At 40.5% G+C, this 17995-nt stretch overlaps 1 protein-coding gene across 1 annotated transcript; it reads right to left on the reverse strand.

Annotated features, from left to right (window-relative positions):
- Positions 1 to 1504: 1504 nt before the first annotated feature.
- LOC114662326 (tripartite motif-containing protein 16-like) lies at positions 1505 to 13324 on the reverse strand. The gene is made up of 6 exons (XM_028815722.2): positions 12752 to 13324; positions 9450 to 9545; positions 5576 to 5809; positions 5331 to 5487; positions 5133 to 5201; positions 1505 to 2250 (listed from the first exon to the last, which is right to left on the reverse strand). The coding sequence occupies exons 1-6, from the start codon at positions 13316 to 13318 to the stop codon at positions 1688 to 1690; spliced, it is 1686 nt and encodes a 561-aa protein (XP_028671555.2). The 5' UTR covers positions 13319 to 13324; the 3' UTR covers positions 1505 to 1687.
- Positions 13325 to 17995: the final 4671 nt, after the last annotated feature.

Below are 17995 nucleotides of genomic sequence, written 5' to 3' on the forward strand. Positions count from 1 at the left end.
TGATTAAAGTGCACATTGCAAACTCTCTTTTAAGGGAATTTGCATACAGTTCAGTCACAAATATTTCAGTCAGAAATAACAACACTTTTTCTACATGCTACCCCCAGGTCAGGGCACAGCAATGGCAGATCTATTAAAGCCGTTGTCATATTTAAGACTTTGTCACATATCCCTTACATGCAATGACTGCATGAAGTCTGTGATTCATAGACATCATGAGTTGCCGAGGATCTTCTCCGGTGATTCCCTGTCAAGCCTCTAATGCAGCCATCTTCAGCTCCCACTTGTTTCAAGGGGTTGTCCCCTTAGGTTTTCTCTTCAGCATATGGAAGGCCTGCTCAGTTGGACTGAAATCAGGTGACTGGCTTGGCCATTCAAGAATTTTCCATTTTTTTAGCTTTGACAAACTCCTATGGTACCTCAGCTGTATGTGTTTGGATCATTATCTTGTGTAGGATGAAGTGCTGTCCAATGAGTTTGGAGGCATTTACAGGAACTTAAGCAGATCAGATGTTTTTGAACACCTCAGAATTCATTGTGCCACTGCTGTCAGCAGTTCTATCATCAGTGAAGAGAAGTGTGCCAGTACCTGTGGCAGCCATACATGCCCAAACCATCACACCCCCACCACCTTTGTGTTTAACAGATGAGGTGGTCTGCTTTTGTCTCAACTCTTTGCTCTTGCCTTCACTCTGATCAGGTTCATCTTTGTCTTGTTTGTCCACAAGACATTTCCTAGAATTCCTCAGGCACTTAAGTTCTTTTTCACCAACTGTAATCTGGCCATCCCATTATTGTGGCTAACGAGTGGCTTGCATCTTGCATTGTGACTGCTGTATTTCTGTTCATGAAGTTGTCTTTAGTCATCTCTGACTCTTCCACATCTACCTCCTGAAGACTGCTTGGTCATTTGGGGCTTTTTCTTTACCATAATTAGGATTATTCTGTCATCAGCAGTGGAGGTCTTCCTTGGCCTACCAGTCCCTTTGTGATTACGGAGCTCACCAGTGTGTTCTTTCTTCTTCATGATATTCCAGGCAGTTGATTTAGGTCATCTTTGGGTTGATACCGATTCTGTAATGATTTTTCTCGACTTTCATTGGCACAGCTCTTGTCTTCATGTTGAACAATGGCAACTACAGACTCCAAAGGATAGAAGCAAGCTGAGGTATCTTGTGAAGCAATGAAACCCACCTGAGGAATCACAAACACCTGTGACACCAATTGTCCCAAACATGATGGTGCCTTGAAAAGGGGAGATAGTGTAGAAAGAGGAGTGTTACAATTTCTACATGGAATGGCTAAAATCTATGCATATCCCCTTAAATGAAGTCTGCAGTGTGCACTTTAATCACGTCTGAATTGTTTGATTTTAAGCAGAGGAGTACATTAGGACAAATTTGTCCCAAACATTATGGAAGACACTGTACTTCTATTGAAATGCTCAACACTTTTGAATCTACAAACACCAAAATAAATAAGAGAAAGTTTTATTCTATTTTTAATGTGAAGGTAAAGGCCATGACACCAAGTCAAAACATTTGTTTGCTTTAATTATCGTGCCACCAAGTGGGCTTTACATTCAGTGAGATGCCATTTGTTAATTTACTTCCCACAAGTTCTTTCTGCCCCGCCCCTCTTTTAAATGTGACTTTCCCGCCTACATAGCATGTGTGTTGCAGGACTCTTATATGTGAGACAAGACATCAATTGCAGGTCTTTGATTGAGCTGGCAGATTGTGGCACTGGAGTCGTACAAAAAGAGACAAAAGCCAGGATAAAGGGGCTTAAGGAAAGAGGTCTTGAACTTGTACAGAAGAGTCATTGTGTCTGAGACGCTATAAAATGAGAGGGTGCCTGCGGCCCAGTCCAGATACACTCCTATGGTGCTGCAGCTGGGGGCTTTGATGTCGGTCTTCTTGTTGTTGTGTCTCACCGAGTAACTGTAGCTGGAGCAGCACAACATCCAGGACTTTTTGTTATAGCCAAGTCGGGAGTCCTGCTCCATACCTTTTCTTTTGATTCTCTTGTATGTGATTCCTATCTCTGCTGCTCCACTCCACTCCACCTCCCAGTAGCAGCGGCACCCAGACAGGCCCTCTCTGCACAGAACTTGATCCCAAAACTCAAAGCGGTCAGGGTGATCGGGGTAGGAATGGGTGTCAGAACTCCTGGAAACTTTTGTGTTGTCTTCAGACAAGTAAAGCCCTTTGTATGCTGTGTTGGGGTCCAGTGTGAGCTGGCAGGCATCTAAATACAATAAAGCAAAGAGAAGAGGTAAAGAGAAAATCAGAAGGGTTCTCATGTAAACTCTTCACATTTTTACTTCAGTTAATGTATAACTGCATCTTTTTAATGTTAATGCTAAACAATACTGAACATAGTTTTTCTTGTGAAATTGCACTTCCAAAGTTTCACTTGTGTTTTTGATTTCTTCAGTGCCTTCAGTACCAACCATCCATCTCTGTTAAGGGGTGAACTCAGAGATATGCAGATGTGGGGTAATGGACCACCTGTCAGACAGACCCCAGTTTATGAGACTCAAGGACTATGTGAGCGACACTGGAGCACCACAAGGAACACGCCTGTCTTCTTTTCTCTTCATACAGCAGCAGGTCATGACACTTGCAGAAATTCTCAGATGATTCTGCACATATGAGGGGAATTGATAAAGGGGATGAGTCAAGTGGAGAACATTGAAAATTATCTGTAATTTTATATTAGCTAAACAAAGGAAATGCTTATTAGCTTTCACCATACCAAAGAGCCTCTATGTCCAGTCACTTTTCAGGGAGTGGATGTTGAGGTGGTCCACTCCTAGAAGTACTTGGGGGTTCACATTAATGACAGGTTGGACAGGTTTCTTAAAGCAGAGGAACTATATAAAGAAACGGCAGAGCAGGGTCTTTTTTCTAAGGAGACTGGGTTCCTTTAACTAGTAGAATTGTGTCAAGAAACATGACTGGGGCTCCTTTATGCCAACAGCAATATGTCTGCATAATGCCTCACTGGGACTGTTACAGCCGGTCATATTTTTCTTAATTTTCTTACTTTTTAGTTGTTCTGGTGTGTGTTCAAACTATAGTGTATGTGTTTATGTACGTATGTATGTATACATTTAATGTAATTTCCCCCTGTGGACAAATATATTCTATCTATCTATCTATCTATCTATCTATCTATCTATCTATCTATCTATCTATCTATCTATCTATCTATCTATCTATCTATCTATCTATCTATCTATCCATCCATCCATCCATCCATCCATCCATCCATCCATCCATCCATCCATCCATCCATCCATCTATCTATCTATCTATCTATCTATCTATCTATCTATCTATCTATCTATCTATCTATCTATCTAATCCTGCCTACTATACTAAAATCTATCTGTCTTCTTACTGTGCAGCAATGAAAACTGGGGGAAATCTACACATCTACTCCTGCTTGTTTTGCATTGGAAAAATAATCCCTGCTCTAATTCTTCTCTGTAGTCTTTGTTCTCCAGTTAACATTAAAGACAATTGAACATTAATCTTGTGGTCACTATTTATTCAAGATATGGAGCCAATGCAGGACACATTTGAAGGCAGAGAAGCGTTTATCCATTGCCCTGTTACATTTTAATGAATGTCAGCATCTATTAATCTATGCAGTTTTCAAACTATGGAACACTATTGGGATTGCAACACTTAGAGGTCTCAATATTGATAAAATATTTATATCCTTCACCTTTGAACTACAGTGGAACCTCGGTTTGCGAGCATAATTCGTTCTGGAAACGTGCTTGTAGTCCAAAGCACTCGTATATCAAAGTGAATTTCCCCATAAGAAATAATGGAAACTCAGATGATTTGTTCTGCAATCCAAAACTATTCATATAAAAATGATTAATACAAATATAAAGTAAAAATACATAAAACAAATTAACTTGCACTTTACCTTTGAAAAGAACCATGGCTGGTGTGAGTGAGTTTCTAAACTCTTGTGGACGACATGTGGAAGAGCGTCCCAAAGCAATCGCAGTCTCCCAGCGCTGTAGCAGTTCGCCGTAAAAGCGAATCCGAAAAGATCGCGGACATGCTATAAGCGCCTGCCGTCGATGGGTGATACAAGGAACAAGGAACATTATATATGTGCAGGGCCCTGCCTGACTGCTGTGTCTGTGTATAAATAACCGTGCTGCTGCTGTTTCAAGCTGAATAAAGCTTGTGTTACTAAAGTACTGAGACTCAGCTTCATGTTTTAGGGTGCAAGACGGGGACTCGCACGTCACAGCACACACGCGCGAGCACACACACACACACACACACACACACACACACACACACACACACACGAGCGCGCGCGAGCACACATACACACACGACCGTGCGCGTGCACACACACACGCGCGCGCACACAGTCACAATGCTAATGCTGTAGTAAACACTATACGCTCGTACGGATGTTGACTATATGAGTGAGGCACACCGACTCAGATGGAGAATAGGAGACGATTGCCCACAATCACGCAGTGAGAGAGAGAGAAGAACCATCAGCTCAATTGTGATCACATGACGCTCAGCAGACAAAGTGTATACATACTACTTGTACTGCAAGACCTTGCTCATTTATCAAGTGAAAATTTATTAAAAATTTTTGCTCGTCTTGCAAAACACTTGTAAACCAAGTTACTCGCAAACCGAAGTTCCACTGTATTAGGTTCTATATTTAAACTTTCAAATACAAATGTTTCCTTCTATATACAAATTAGAAATGAGCTTCCCAATTTCTCACACTTTTCACTGATTTTAATTCCTAAAGTGATATGTTGGTGTGGATGAAGATTCAGGCAGAATCTCCAAACCTTATAAAAATGTCAAAGATATTTAGCCTTCAATATGCGCCAAGAGTAGTATAATTTGTGTAAACATTTTTCAACAGTGAATCATCTTGCTTCCTTCCAGAATCCCAAAGACATGCAGGCTAGTGGTCATAGGGTTCAAGGGATAGGGAGAGAAAGCAGAAGAACCCAACTATTTTACAAAGTTAATTCTTTTTATTTTAAGAAACCAATTAGGGAACACAGAAAGGTGATTAGATACAGTATATCCAGGGAAAGTAAAAAAAAGAATTGACCTTACATTTTAAAAAATCTTCTCTACTATTTGGTTCTGGGTAGTACATTGTTGCAGCTGGAGCATTGTTTACTACTTTAAAGACAAAAAGATACATTTGATGAATGTTTATAATTTTAACAGAAAAGAATTGTAAGAAATTAGCATGTCAAAAATCATCATTTAAGAGTCCACTGTGGGGACATTTGGACATAACACCCTTACCAGCTTCAGAAATGTCCACAAATTCCAATTTGCAGATGTCCTCCAGGTGTTCTATGAAACGCAACAGCTCTTTTCTCAGAGCCTCTGAAGGGAAATCTGTATTTATTACCATATTTGTCATGTCTTCATTAGGAAGAAGACAGAGAAACGAGTAAACCTATGAAGAAAGTACTAATGTAAAGCAAAACAACACTTGAAATGAAAACTGAAAGTGACAGACTTACCTGGCTGCAGCAGTACTGTACCTGTAGAAAATGGATGTGGTCGTCAGTCTCCGACAGTTGACTTAACTCGGCATCTCTCACCTCCAGAGCTTTGATCTCCTTCTTTAGCTGCTCCACAACACATTCTGCTTTCTCGGTTTCTCTCTTCTCCTGGCACCTGATCAGTTCGGTCACTTTCTTGTAGGTTTTCTCGATGGAGGTGTACAGATCTATAAATACTGTTGCACTCTCCTGGAGTTCCCTCTCTGTAGATAACTAATGAACAGAAAGAATGATTCAGGCACTCTGGGGTCTCATCTATTTGGGTTATGTTTCAGACTGCAGTTTAAGAAGGAATGAAACTCATCTGAGGAATCACAAACACCTGTGACGCCAACTGTCCCAAACATTGTGGTGCCCAGGAACGGGGAGACCATGTAGAAAAAGTGTTCTGTGACCAAAATGTATGCAAAACCCCCTTAATTAAGTCTTCAATGTTCTCTTTAATCGATTTCTGGTTTGATTTGTAATTTTTACTGTGGAGTAGAGAGGTAAATCAACAAAAATGCGCCTTTGTCCCAAATATTATGGAGGGCACTGTATGTATGTGTTGTTGAGTCCCAAAAGTGACATCCGTTTTTTTCTAAAATAACACCATATTCCATGAAAATAATCACTTGAATTATTATTAAAAATTATCAAAATACACTCTGAAGAGGCATTAACTGAAGTTACAGCTCTGCAGTGTGCACTTATGAAATTTAACATATGATACTTATTGTTTACCAGTAAACCACACTTCCACGTGTAGACATTTATATATAAGACTAGACATTAAGCCCGTTACAATAACGGGTGCTAGAACAGTAGTCCATAAACATTAGTATTTTTTCCGTAAAATGCCTGTAATTTTCTCCGACAGTAATACTGGCTTTGCTGTCCGTAATATGCGTTTAATTTTCTGTGACAACAGTGGGCAATTCAGAAGATTCTCCCCAGCAACTGATTTAATGTGCGCGAAAATAAATCTACTTTTATAAGTCATTGTATTGTAATATCATGAAAATTCGTATACTGTATTTAGGAAAACCCCTTCAACGACTTTCACTTTACACTTTACCGGGCCAAGCTTCTTAATCGCAAATCTGACATTCTGAAGTGAGTGAACACTTGCACAACAAAGGGGAAGCTGGTCTCCGCGTCTCTGTACCCGATTGGATTTTTTGTGTTTTATGTTTTAGGTCTGACCTCATTTATCAAAATCCAATTGGATCGGCCGCACGATATTTTATAGGTCCAGCCCTCTCTGTCTTGTGCGATGCGTCAGGCGGCCTTTGAAGCATCTGCTTTGTAGCATCGCAATGTGCCCCGCGCATGCGCACTTCACCAGAAGACACACACACATGGACACTGGACGCACACAGGGGTTTTATTAAAGACGATATACACAATCTTTTTTCTTTAATTAAAAAAAAAAAAACTAAACAGCAACTGTAGAGTAAAGACATGAATAAATGTCACCAGTTTCACACTCTCTGATCAAATTGAGGACAAACAGTCTGGGTGGTGGAATCATCACTGATGGTGGTGAAGAAGGGAATGAGGGTTCTTCAAATTACATTCCCGGAGCAGACATGTTGTTTGGACTGGCAGATATCACATAGCCCCTCTGAATGTTACTCTCAAATAAAACTGAAGAGGCGAGTCTTACAAGTATATTTGATCTAAAGGTTTGGGGGGGGTTTGTGCCCCTCGGAGATTCGAGCAAGTCACATCAAAGAGCTTAAATGGGGTTTCACTTAAGTCACAAATATCAGTCAGACTGAACAGCGCCTGAACAATACAGGAAAAATGTACTGGTCAAAGGTTGATCTTTCATGGCTCATGAGACTTAAAAGAGATTTTCATTTATGTTTCATGTAAGAATCAACTTTGTTACAGATGTTTCTCCTAAAATTCATTAGATTCAACTGAGGCAAAACAAGACAAAATTGAGAATTTAGTTTGAAAAGCATGTGATATTTTGCGAGGCCTCTTTCTAGTCTTACTTTAACCTATTTTAAGACTCCATATATTTTACTTATTATTGGACTGATGCCTTTATCTAAGACCACTTAAAACATCTGAGATATGATTGGTTACATTTTTTTTGGTTTTTCTAATTGGAGCTAAGGCAGATGACGTAACTTTTTTATAGCTATATGGTGTCAGAAGTGGGATTTGAAAGCACAACTTCAGAGTTCAGAGTCTTAAATGCCATACTGCAAGCCTTTTCTGCTAGAATGAGTGGAGCACAGCAATTTACAATACATCAGAGCAACTAGTAGTATTATTCAGACACAAGGACTACAGCTTTGTAATCATAGTAAATGTTTTTTTACCACAAATAACTCTCCATACATTTTTCCACTGTTACATTACAAATACATTTTTGCAAAAAAAAAAATCTATGAACCCATTGTGTGACTGTTTGCTGATATCTCTGCTGAAACACAAGAAGAGACCCTCATGAAAACATTGAGGTATTTTGTCTCAGGAGAAAAATCGGAAAAGCATGAGACAAAATAACTTGTCTCCATTTTATTTCTATCTGATCTCATTGTTGTCTACGAGAAATCAAAAAGATATTAAGGAGATCTCTTTTTTGATTTTTCTTTCCTATGGTTGAGGAGGTGTCATTAAGATATCTTGGGATGATAAGGAGCTAACTTCCAATGATCAGTGGCTTACACCCCTGAAGCAAAAATGACACCATTGTCCTGCAGGTTGAAAGAGGCTACAATTTGGCCCATTGCTCAAACAAAAATAATGTTGTGAATGGTGCCATGTTGTACCCAAAACAGAAAAACATGTGTGTGGTGTGGTAGTTTAGGAGTTAATGGGTTGCTTCATGAATCCAGCATCATGGGTTCAAATCTTGGGCCTGGTTGTTGTGGTCTGTGTGAAGCTGACACATTTTCTCGCAGTATTCTGGCTTTCCTCCCACATCACCATAGATGTACAGGTAAAGTTAATTAGTGATTTCAAATTAGCCACAGTGTAGAGGATCTGGGCCTTGAAGTGGGCTGGTGTCTTGTTCAGGACTTGCTGGTAGCTTTGATAGGAAAGGCTATTGCCCTCCTGCAACCCTAAAATACATTAAAGTAGTATCACACCCAAAAATAATATTTTTGCGTTTCTTACCCACTGTGGTTTGTAATGATGGCTTAGAACATTTTTAATTGTCATGTTTTCATTGACATAACAAAATTTCTGATAGAATGGAGTCTATGGTGACCAACATTGGGATACAGCAAACAATATAAAAATACCTGTTGTATAATCCACATGCTAAGCCTTCCAGTTGTATGATCATAACAGGCCAAACACATGCATTGTTTTTTGATAAAATATTTTTAAATAAATACTTCTACAAATTCCGAGATGTGCACACATTGTTTTTTGATAAAATATTTTTAAATAAATACTTCTACAAATTCCGAGATGTGCACACAGAGGAAACACATTTGAGGTCTTGAATTGAAGACCCGCCTCTACCCCCTCAATTATTGGTCTAGAGTCCTGTCATCAATTCATACTCTTGGGACTGTGTGAACATATTTTCTCAGTCTGCATTATTCTGTTTTTCCAGAAGGATTTATTTAACAACATTTTACAAAAGAGTGCATGCATTGTGCACGCCTCGAGTATATGACTGAATCTGTCAAATGATTTGTTGACAAATCCTGTGGATCACCCAATCACTCATATTATTATTAAAAGCATAACCCTTGAAAGCTGGTGTTTAATGACACAAACATTTTTGAATAATCAGTGATCAAATATTCGTCAATATTGTAAGATGAAGGAAAAATGAAACCAAACTTAAATACAATAGTCAGGTGAATGCTCTTTTCTTTCTTCTTTTTTTACCCACCTTAAGGTGAATCATGTTTTGTTGTACCTCTTCCAGTTTTTTATGCTTCTCTTCTATTCTTCTCTGGATTTCCGTCAGCATCACTCCTAGCTGGATCTGTGGGATGCAGCAATGCCAATTATTCAATAAAATAATTTTTTTTTTACAAGAGCTTGGATTTTAAAGAGACATACTGTGTAATGCACGCGCACTTGGAGGATCTCCTCATGGGCCCCATTGAGGTATGTGATAACCCGGCGGGATGAGAGGGGGCGCTGTTGCTAACATTCTTTTCTCTCACCCCACAGCACAGAGAAACCGTCCAATGAGGGCACTTAGCTCCGCCTCTTCCAGTTTGTGTGTTATAAGAGGCTGGATACCCTGGATGGAGGTGTCATTTGCAGTTAAGAGAGCTCAAGTGATTGATCCCTTATTTGGTGGCCAAGAGCCGAATGCTTTGTTGTAAAGAAGCATGACTTTTGTTTGGACTTCTGTTATTAAACAGGTCAACTTGGTTGGTGTCCCAGCTTTTCATTTTTGTGGCGACCTGTCATTCCTCTACAGGGCCACAACAGATTATAATTTACAGGTGATTGTGGTGGTTTTGCATTGACCAGTTTGGGAATGGGGTGAGTTTTAGCGTAGTTAATAATATCTGGATGAACTGAATATGATTAATTCAAATTTGAATTGTGATTGTTTTTTGATCATTGTCCAATACTGATGCCCCAAGTAATATGAGAATGGCTTAGCAAACAAAGTTTTTTCTAACATGGCTACATACTTTTCTTGGGAGTATGTGAACAGAATAAAGGAATTCTGATTTTTACAAAATAAACCTCAATAAAATAAAAGGTAGCCATTTTAAAAATGTGAAGTGTGTTTTTATTATGGTAACATATAATTTGAAAGTCACTTGCTATTTTGATTCACCTGAGCTAATAACACACAAATCCTTTTCATTTCAAAATTATTATTGGAGAGTAAAGGATAACTGATACTGTCTTCTGTTCATTGTTTCATAAAGCAATCCATTAATATGACATTTTCTGAAAATTTCACATGTATTTCAAATGTGGGTTCCACCCCAGCATCTGTATGACTATCCATCCATCCATTTTCCAACCCGCTGAATCCGAACACAGTGTCACGGGGGTCTGCCGGAGCCAATCCCAGCCAACACAGGGCACGAACCAATCCCGGGCAGGGTGCCAACCCACCGCAGGACACACATAAACACACCAAGCACACACTAGGGCCAATTTAGAATTGCCAATCCGCATGTCTTTGGATTATGGGAGGAAACCCACGCAGACACGGTGAGAACTTGCAAACTCCATGCAGGGAGGACACGGGAAGCGAACCCAGGTCCCCAGGTCTCCCAACTGCATGGCAGCAGCGCTACCCACTGCGCCACCGTGCTGCCCTCTGTAGGTCTATGCCATTGATTTATTTCCTGATGACCCCTTACTAAAGGATGCATTTATTCTTTGTCTCATGCAGAAACAAGAGCTATGAATGATTATATTTGGGAAAAATCTAGATAACAGCTTTATTTGATGGTCTAACATCCTTATGAGGGGATGGTATCCTTGGCAGATGCACTGATTTCTCTAATATTAACAAAATTACCAAAATAATAATTAATTTTTCTTCCTTAGATTTTTTTCCTTCTTGACCAGATCTCAGATTCCATAGTATTTGTGAAACTTCATCTACGCAGAACTGATCATTCATGCGTTTTAGGGAGTTAGACAAACTCCTTTTAATACAGACATTATGAATATCTTGAAATGCTACTTAGTTTAGTTAATTCGCCAGCTGTTTTTCAGTCATTTCTAAGCCATGGCCGAACACATTAAGAACATGAGAACACAGCAGTGACAACGTGACTTAGCAGGAATCTTAGCAAAGCATAAGACTGTCAGTAAAAACAAGAAAACAAATGGAAACAAATAAAATAAAACGTACAAAAATGACAGTACAGATTGTACTTAATTTACTGAGCACAAGAACACGACTGAAATTGATCTGTGTCACGGGATGAAGTTCAGAAGATGACCCACACCACTTCTGACCCCCACTGTCAGCTTTAATCACCTATGGATTGGATGCCAGTCCACCACTACATGGACTCCATGGATGCCAGTACATAGACTCATTCCTCCATCCATTCATCTAGGTTGCTTCAGATTGTGGTAAGCTGGAGGCCTCCCAGGAACTTCGGTAGCACAAAAGGAATCAATCCTAGACGGACTGCTGGTTACACTTACTCATACCAAGCCAGTTCAGAGCTGCCATCAAAGTAATCTGCACACCGATAACACATAAAGTCAAAGAGGATGGCAGACTGTGGCCATGCCAGGAAACAAGCACGTGTGTGAAGTTCTGCCTAGGATCAATGCAATGCTATAAAAAGGGAAAATGGTGACCCTTTCTTAAAACTGCCACTTTATGAGGTTTCATTTTGAAAGTTTCAATTGCCTTTTGGCTGTTACATTCTATGACGGCCAGCCACAGCAGTTACCTGGCCAGGGTGCCAATGGAATGGAAGGACTGGGGGAGGGAGGATCGCTGAGGCAAATACCTCCTCTGGGATGCTAGAGGGCAGCCCACCTGGGCGGCTGTGGCATAGAGTTGCACGAGAGGAGGAGGCCAGTCCAGGTTTCTGAGAAAATTGGCTTTATTGTTGTGAAGACGGACAGCCATGGCTATTTTCTGGCCGGGACACCATTTGGATGGAAGGACCAGGGGGGAGAATGCCTATGAGGCACTACCTCCCCTGGGAGGCTAGAAGGTAGCCCTCCTGGGTGGCTGTGGCACCACGGATTCCCACAGGGAGCTGGAGTTTGGGTGCAGCCATGTTGGGTTCCATAGGGGCCACCAGGGGGAGCCAGAGAGCCCTATAGAGGATTTCCACCACACCTGGGAGTGATTCCCAGTGATCCTGATGAACCACCTGGAGCACTCCCAGGTGCTGAATAAAAGGAGCTGACTCACTCCATTTGGAGAGCCAGAGTCGGGAGGAGGAAAACGATGCTTTCCGGGTGAGGAGTGGAGGTGGAGAAAAGAGAAAGAAGGACTGTGTTTGTAGTGCATTGTTGTACTGTGCTGTGGGGAGCAAAAAAAAAGTGTTCCACCACAGGAATAAATGTGTGTGGCAATCTTGTGCCTCTGTGCCTGTCTGTGTCTGGGTTTGGGGAGCTGTACGCACCCCGGTGGTCCATAATTCTTATATTATGGACTAATAACATTTTTTAAGTACCAATAAAAATGTCAATGAAACTCTCCATAGAAAGATAGCATCTGGTGTCACTCCCTACCTGTTTCCCAGCTCGCTCGGTCTCAGGCATTGTGATGTCGTGACTCCGATGCTCACTGGTGATGCACAAGTAACAAATCCCAGTCAAGTCCGTCCTGCAAAACAGCTGAACCACCTTCTGGTGTTTCATGCAGATTTTCTGATGGAGATTTCCCGTTGGCTCCACCAGTACATGTCGTCTCAAAGCTTCTGACACTCTGTGAGACTGGATGTGGACGTTACAATAGGAGGCCAGGCAGGTAAGGCAGGACTTTACTGCCTTGAACTTTTTCCAGATGCAAAGATCACACTCCACATAAGTAGGTTCTGCACATGGAATGGGATTTGACACCATCTTTATTTTCTCTAAAACATCAGCAAGCAAGGTGTTTCTACGCAGATCTGGCCTCATGGTGAAGGTCGCTCGGCACTGGGGGCAGCTGTACACTCCCGTGAGGTCCCAATAGTTCATTATGCAAGTCTTGCAGTAGTTGTGCCCACATGGAGTAGAGACCGGCTCCTTCAGGATGTCCAGACACACCGAACAGTTGAATTGATTGCTCGAAGCTACTGAACTCCCTTCTGACATTGTGTTTTCACTGAAAGGACAAAAAAGAGAGATTTGTAATAAAATTTCTCAGTTTGTGATAATCGGCACAGATATTATTTGTGAAAATATGGCATGGTGGCTAAGATGTTGGACTACCTGAAAATGTATGGTCACATGATCATTCCTCCTGTACTTCCTTAGGACATTGTTAATGTTCTCTGTGCTAATGTAGCCAAACACCTGTAGTGTGTAGAAGATGGAAGTCTAATCTATGTAAATAAATCTGATTGTGTATTTGTTTATATGATCACTAATCACGCAAAAATGGCTAAAACAATTTTCATGAAATTGTGCATGTACATTGCTGTTTGTCCAGCTCAAAACAGAGGCTAAATGGGGGAAATTGGATCAGGCAAACCAATGCAAACATGGGGACTACAATTCCCATCAGGCAGCTGGAATGCACTTGGTCTGAAGGGAGGACCTTTTTTATCAGCTCAAAACAGAGGCTAAATGGGGGAAACCAATTTCCATCAGGCAAACCAATGCAGACATGGGGACTACAATTCCCATCAGGCAAAACCAATGCAGGCATGGGGACTACAATTCCCATCAGGCAGCTGGAATGCACTAGGTCTGATTGGAGGACCTTTTTATCAGCACACACAGTTTTCTAATGGCGAAAGTGGGATCTTATCTAAGACGACAGCTACAGCAATTCTCAGCTCATTCAGATAACAATTTAGTCACCTCTCTGGATTACAGCTTTTGTCTAAGAGGTTGCCTTTTTGTCTCATCGCGGGTTGCATTTTGTCATTTTGAATTTCCAAAAGACAGTTTTGCCACTTTTTATTTTCACCTAGACCCTATTTTTTTTTTATAATCGAATGTTTATTGATAAAATTAAAAATGGAATACAATAAAAGGTAACCAACAATAATTTATTTTTGGGCTTTGTAAGTGCTAGTGCGAAACGTGAACGTGAAAGCATGCACTGGTTTAATGAAATGATCATGGTGCAGTAATCGGCGGACACCAGCTTGGCTGTAAACAGAATTAAAGAGGAGCAGGTTGGTGCTAGAAAAGCTGTGTTTTGGTTTTGAGACGCAAACTGGGAGTGAGCAATCTCTGATGGGAGAGGTAGTATGTAAAAAAAAATGCTTTCAAGGAGTCGGGCTGAGTACTGTGAAGGCTCTGTGCTGTGGCTGGACACTCATCAGCTGAGCTATAAAGAGGTCAGATGTGAGAGGTTCAAGAAGGACGTTGTGACATTCAGAGAAAGGCAGAACGCCCTGGCAGATGAGGCCACCGGTTGGCAGTCGTGGTTCAGATCTGTCTGGTGGATCGGGACTGGTGTCCTGACAAGAACCAAGAGAGAAAATGAAAAGATCTAAAGATTTGATCTCTTCACAGTTTTATGAGTTTAACTTTTATTTATTGAGATTATTTGTGCCCCAAAGATTCTTTACTGTTGTTAAGGCACCAAATTTTATTTGCATGTATTTATCAAACTATTTATTTGAATGCAGTGTTTTGCACTTTTTACTGTCCTGTTTTAAGTAAACTTCCATTATTTTCATTTGTATAGTCTCACCTGTCTGCTCACTTGTCCTGGTCCATCCTCTTTTCTGTCTATTGATGCCCTGGATGGCAGCGGGTCCAAGGGGATCACAGGGACTCTTCTATTTCCAGATCTGTAAACTCTGACCTTGCTTTTTAGTTCAGGCTTGGTTTGCAACACTTGTGTAAAATAATTATTTACTATACTTCATTCACTATTTCTCGTTTTCAGTAATTTCCCCTCCTGCATCTCTGAAGTTTCATAAATTCTTTGGATTTTCTCTTATTAACTCTTATTTCAATTAATCATACTGATGCTTTTAGCGGTGGCACGGTGGCCCAGTGGGTAGCGCTGCTGCCTCGCAGTTGGGAGACCTGGGGACCCGGGTTCGCTTCCTGGGCCCTCCCTGCGTGGAGTTTGCATGTTCTCTCCGTGTCTGAGTGGGTTTCCTCCCACAGTCCAAAGACATGCTGGTTAGGTGGATTGGCGATTCTAAATTGGCCCTAGTGTGTGCTTGGTGTGTGGGTGTGTTTGTGTGTGTCCTGCGGTGGGTTGGCACCCTGCCTGGGATTGGTTCCTGCCTTGTGCCCTGTGTTGGCTGGGATTAGCTCCAGCAGACCCCCGTGACCCTGTGTTCGGATTCAGCGGGTTGGAAAATGGATGGATGGATGTTTTTAGCACATTATTATTTTACATCCTGGTGTATAGGGCTACAGCAGATGTCCTTTAAACGTATCTTGCCACTGTTCTAAGTATTTGTTCTAAGTATTTTTCATACTAAAATAAATAAAGACTGACAAAGCTCAAAAAAGCTTTTATTTTGAAGTAGTGCATGAAGAACTTGTTTCCCAGAAGGCTTTTAATATACAGTAGCATATGGAAGCACACTGCATATTGATATTAGTGTTGTATCATTTGTGCTGTGCATGTAACTCCAGATTTATGACAGCCCTTAACTTACCACGTCCTCCACTGCTATGCAGACATTTTCTTCACCTGCTGGTCATTGATGGTGACAGAGGTGGCAGAATTTCTCATCATCTTACAGTAGCTTTTTATTTTATTTCACCCCACAGCTCCAGAGTCATGGCTTCACCTCTCAGCCCACAAGTGTGTCGAATGTGTAGAGGGGATTCAGGTTGGGAACAGAATTACAGGTAACAAGACGCCCCTGTGCTCCATGCCAGGTTCCCAGTGTGTTTCCCAAGGCTAACTCAGAGTCAACTAATCACTGCAACCCTAATGGACATTTAAAGGACATTTGAGGCCATTATGGATAGTCTGACCTCAAGAGATTCAGAGAGCACTCCAGGCTCAACCCTAATTGGAGCATAGAAGATCATCCAGTCAGAATTGGAAGTAAAAGTTTAGCTGGTAGGAGGAAGAAAGGCCAGAATAAACCAACAACACAAGATATTGAAGATGAAGGGCTGTGAAGGTGGGCAAATGCAATCAACACCCCACCTGAGTCACAGAGATGCATTGTCTGTGTAGTTAGGCTAAGTGGGGCATTCAGGGCTTTACTTTCTATTGGTTTATTCCAATACTTTAATCTTCCTTTGTTTCTGGTTATTATTAATAAAACACAATTTTTAAATATCGTGGTCTCTTGATGTTCCTGAATTCAGAAAAGCTCAAGAGTTTCTCTAGTGTTAACAATGGTGGAATTCACTTTTCCAAAGACAGGCATGTATGGCTCATTGCTAGCTTTAACTTGGTGTGCCCTTTGATGGACTTGACTTGTTCTGGCCTTGTGCGTGGATACTCTAAGTTGGTCCAGAAAATTAATCTATCAATTTAATAAAGTGAAATAGGTAAGGTAAAAGTCTCTGTGCGTCTCTTTGAGATTTGCTTGTCCAAAAAAAGAAATTGTCAAAGTGTTCAGATTTTATAATACATGAATCCAAAATATAAACTAAATACTTCCTAAAATGACATGTATTCTGTTTTTCACAGGATTATCTACTGTATAGAATTAAGTTCAATTTCTCTCCAAACATTTCTTGTTTATCATCAGGGCTTCTGTCTTTAGCCCAAATCTCTCCTCCACTTTGCCAGCTAACAAACCTTTTTCCTCTTTATCTCAGCCCATCTTTTCTTTTCATTTTATTTAAATTGCAGCACTGCAAGCATACACTATTATTAAAAACTAAAATATCAAACCATATTTGGTATGGGTTATAATATTAAATGTGACAACAGATGGCAAATAAAAATAAGACGAAACACAGGACTCACCTTTTTCTACCATACTAGAAGTAGATTAAACACAAGGCTGTTTTGGAATTTTCAGCAAGTCCCGGGATTGCTCCAAATGTATTATGGGGGGTCTTCCCATTTCAAAATCATTTCAATAAGGAGTCATTCATTTTTTTACTTTTACATTCTAAAATATCCAAACTTAGCAATGTACTATTACTATTAAATATTTTAACCTGAAACTCTCAACTATTTAGCTGCTATCTCCTTTGCAGACCCCCTAAGTTGGTGATGTAGGTTGACCTAAATCTCATACTAAGAATCCATTAATATTTCGGCCCACCAGCAAATATCACAGAATAGAAGAAGAGAATCTTGAGCCTGTACAGTATGTCTACCCTTGCAATAAAAAAATCGTACAATATATTTTGTTCTTCTATTACTGAGACAAAAACAGTTTAATAGATTGTGGTGGAAATGGGAAACACAAAAAGAATCTGGCAGTGCAAATCATTCCACTGAATCATCTTAATATAGGCAGTGATGGAGCAACCGAAACAAAGTTAAGTGCATGTGGTGCTGGCAAGTCCAGGAGGCCGAAGGCTAGCTTGAAAAAAGAGAAAGATGTACTGGTAGAACCCGCAAGGGGTTTACTTCACTCAGTTTATTTAGGAAAAACAAGAAACAACAAAAAGTGTGCTGAATTACAACCTGCAAACACATAAATCAAGGACACTATTAATTTAAAACAGCAAGCAAAAGGATCCAAAGCCCTGATGATTTTTATCTGATCTGATAGGTGTAAAAAAATGGCCACCATGATGTCACAAAGCTGACTTAGTTGACTAATCCCACTGACCATGTTTCACGCCAGCACATAGGCTATGTCCCTACTACTATGTTTCCATTTAAATGAAAATGATCTCCATCCACATGAACGTTTTCATATCATTTAC

The sequence above is a fragment of the Erpetoichthys calabaricus genome, chromosome 12 (genome assembly GCF_900747795.2).
Source record: "Erpetoichthys calabaricus chromosome 12, fErpCal1.3, whole genome shotgun sequence".
NCBI classification, from domain to species: Eukaryota; Metazoa; Chordata; class Cladistia; order Polypteriformes; family Polypteridae; genus Erpetoichthys; species Erpetoichthys calabaricus.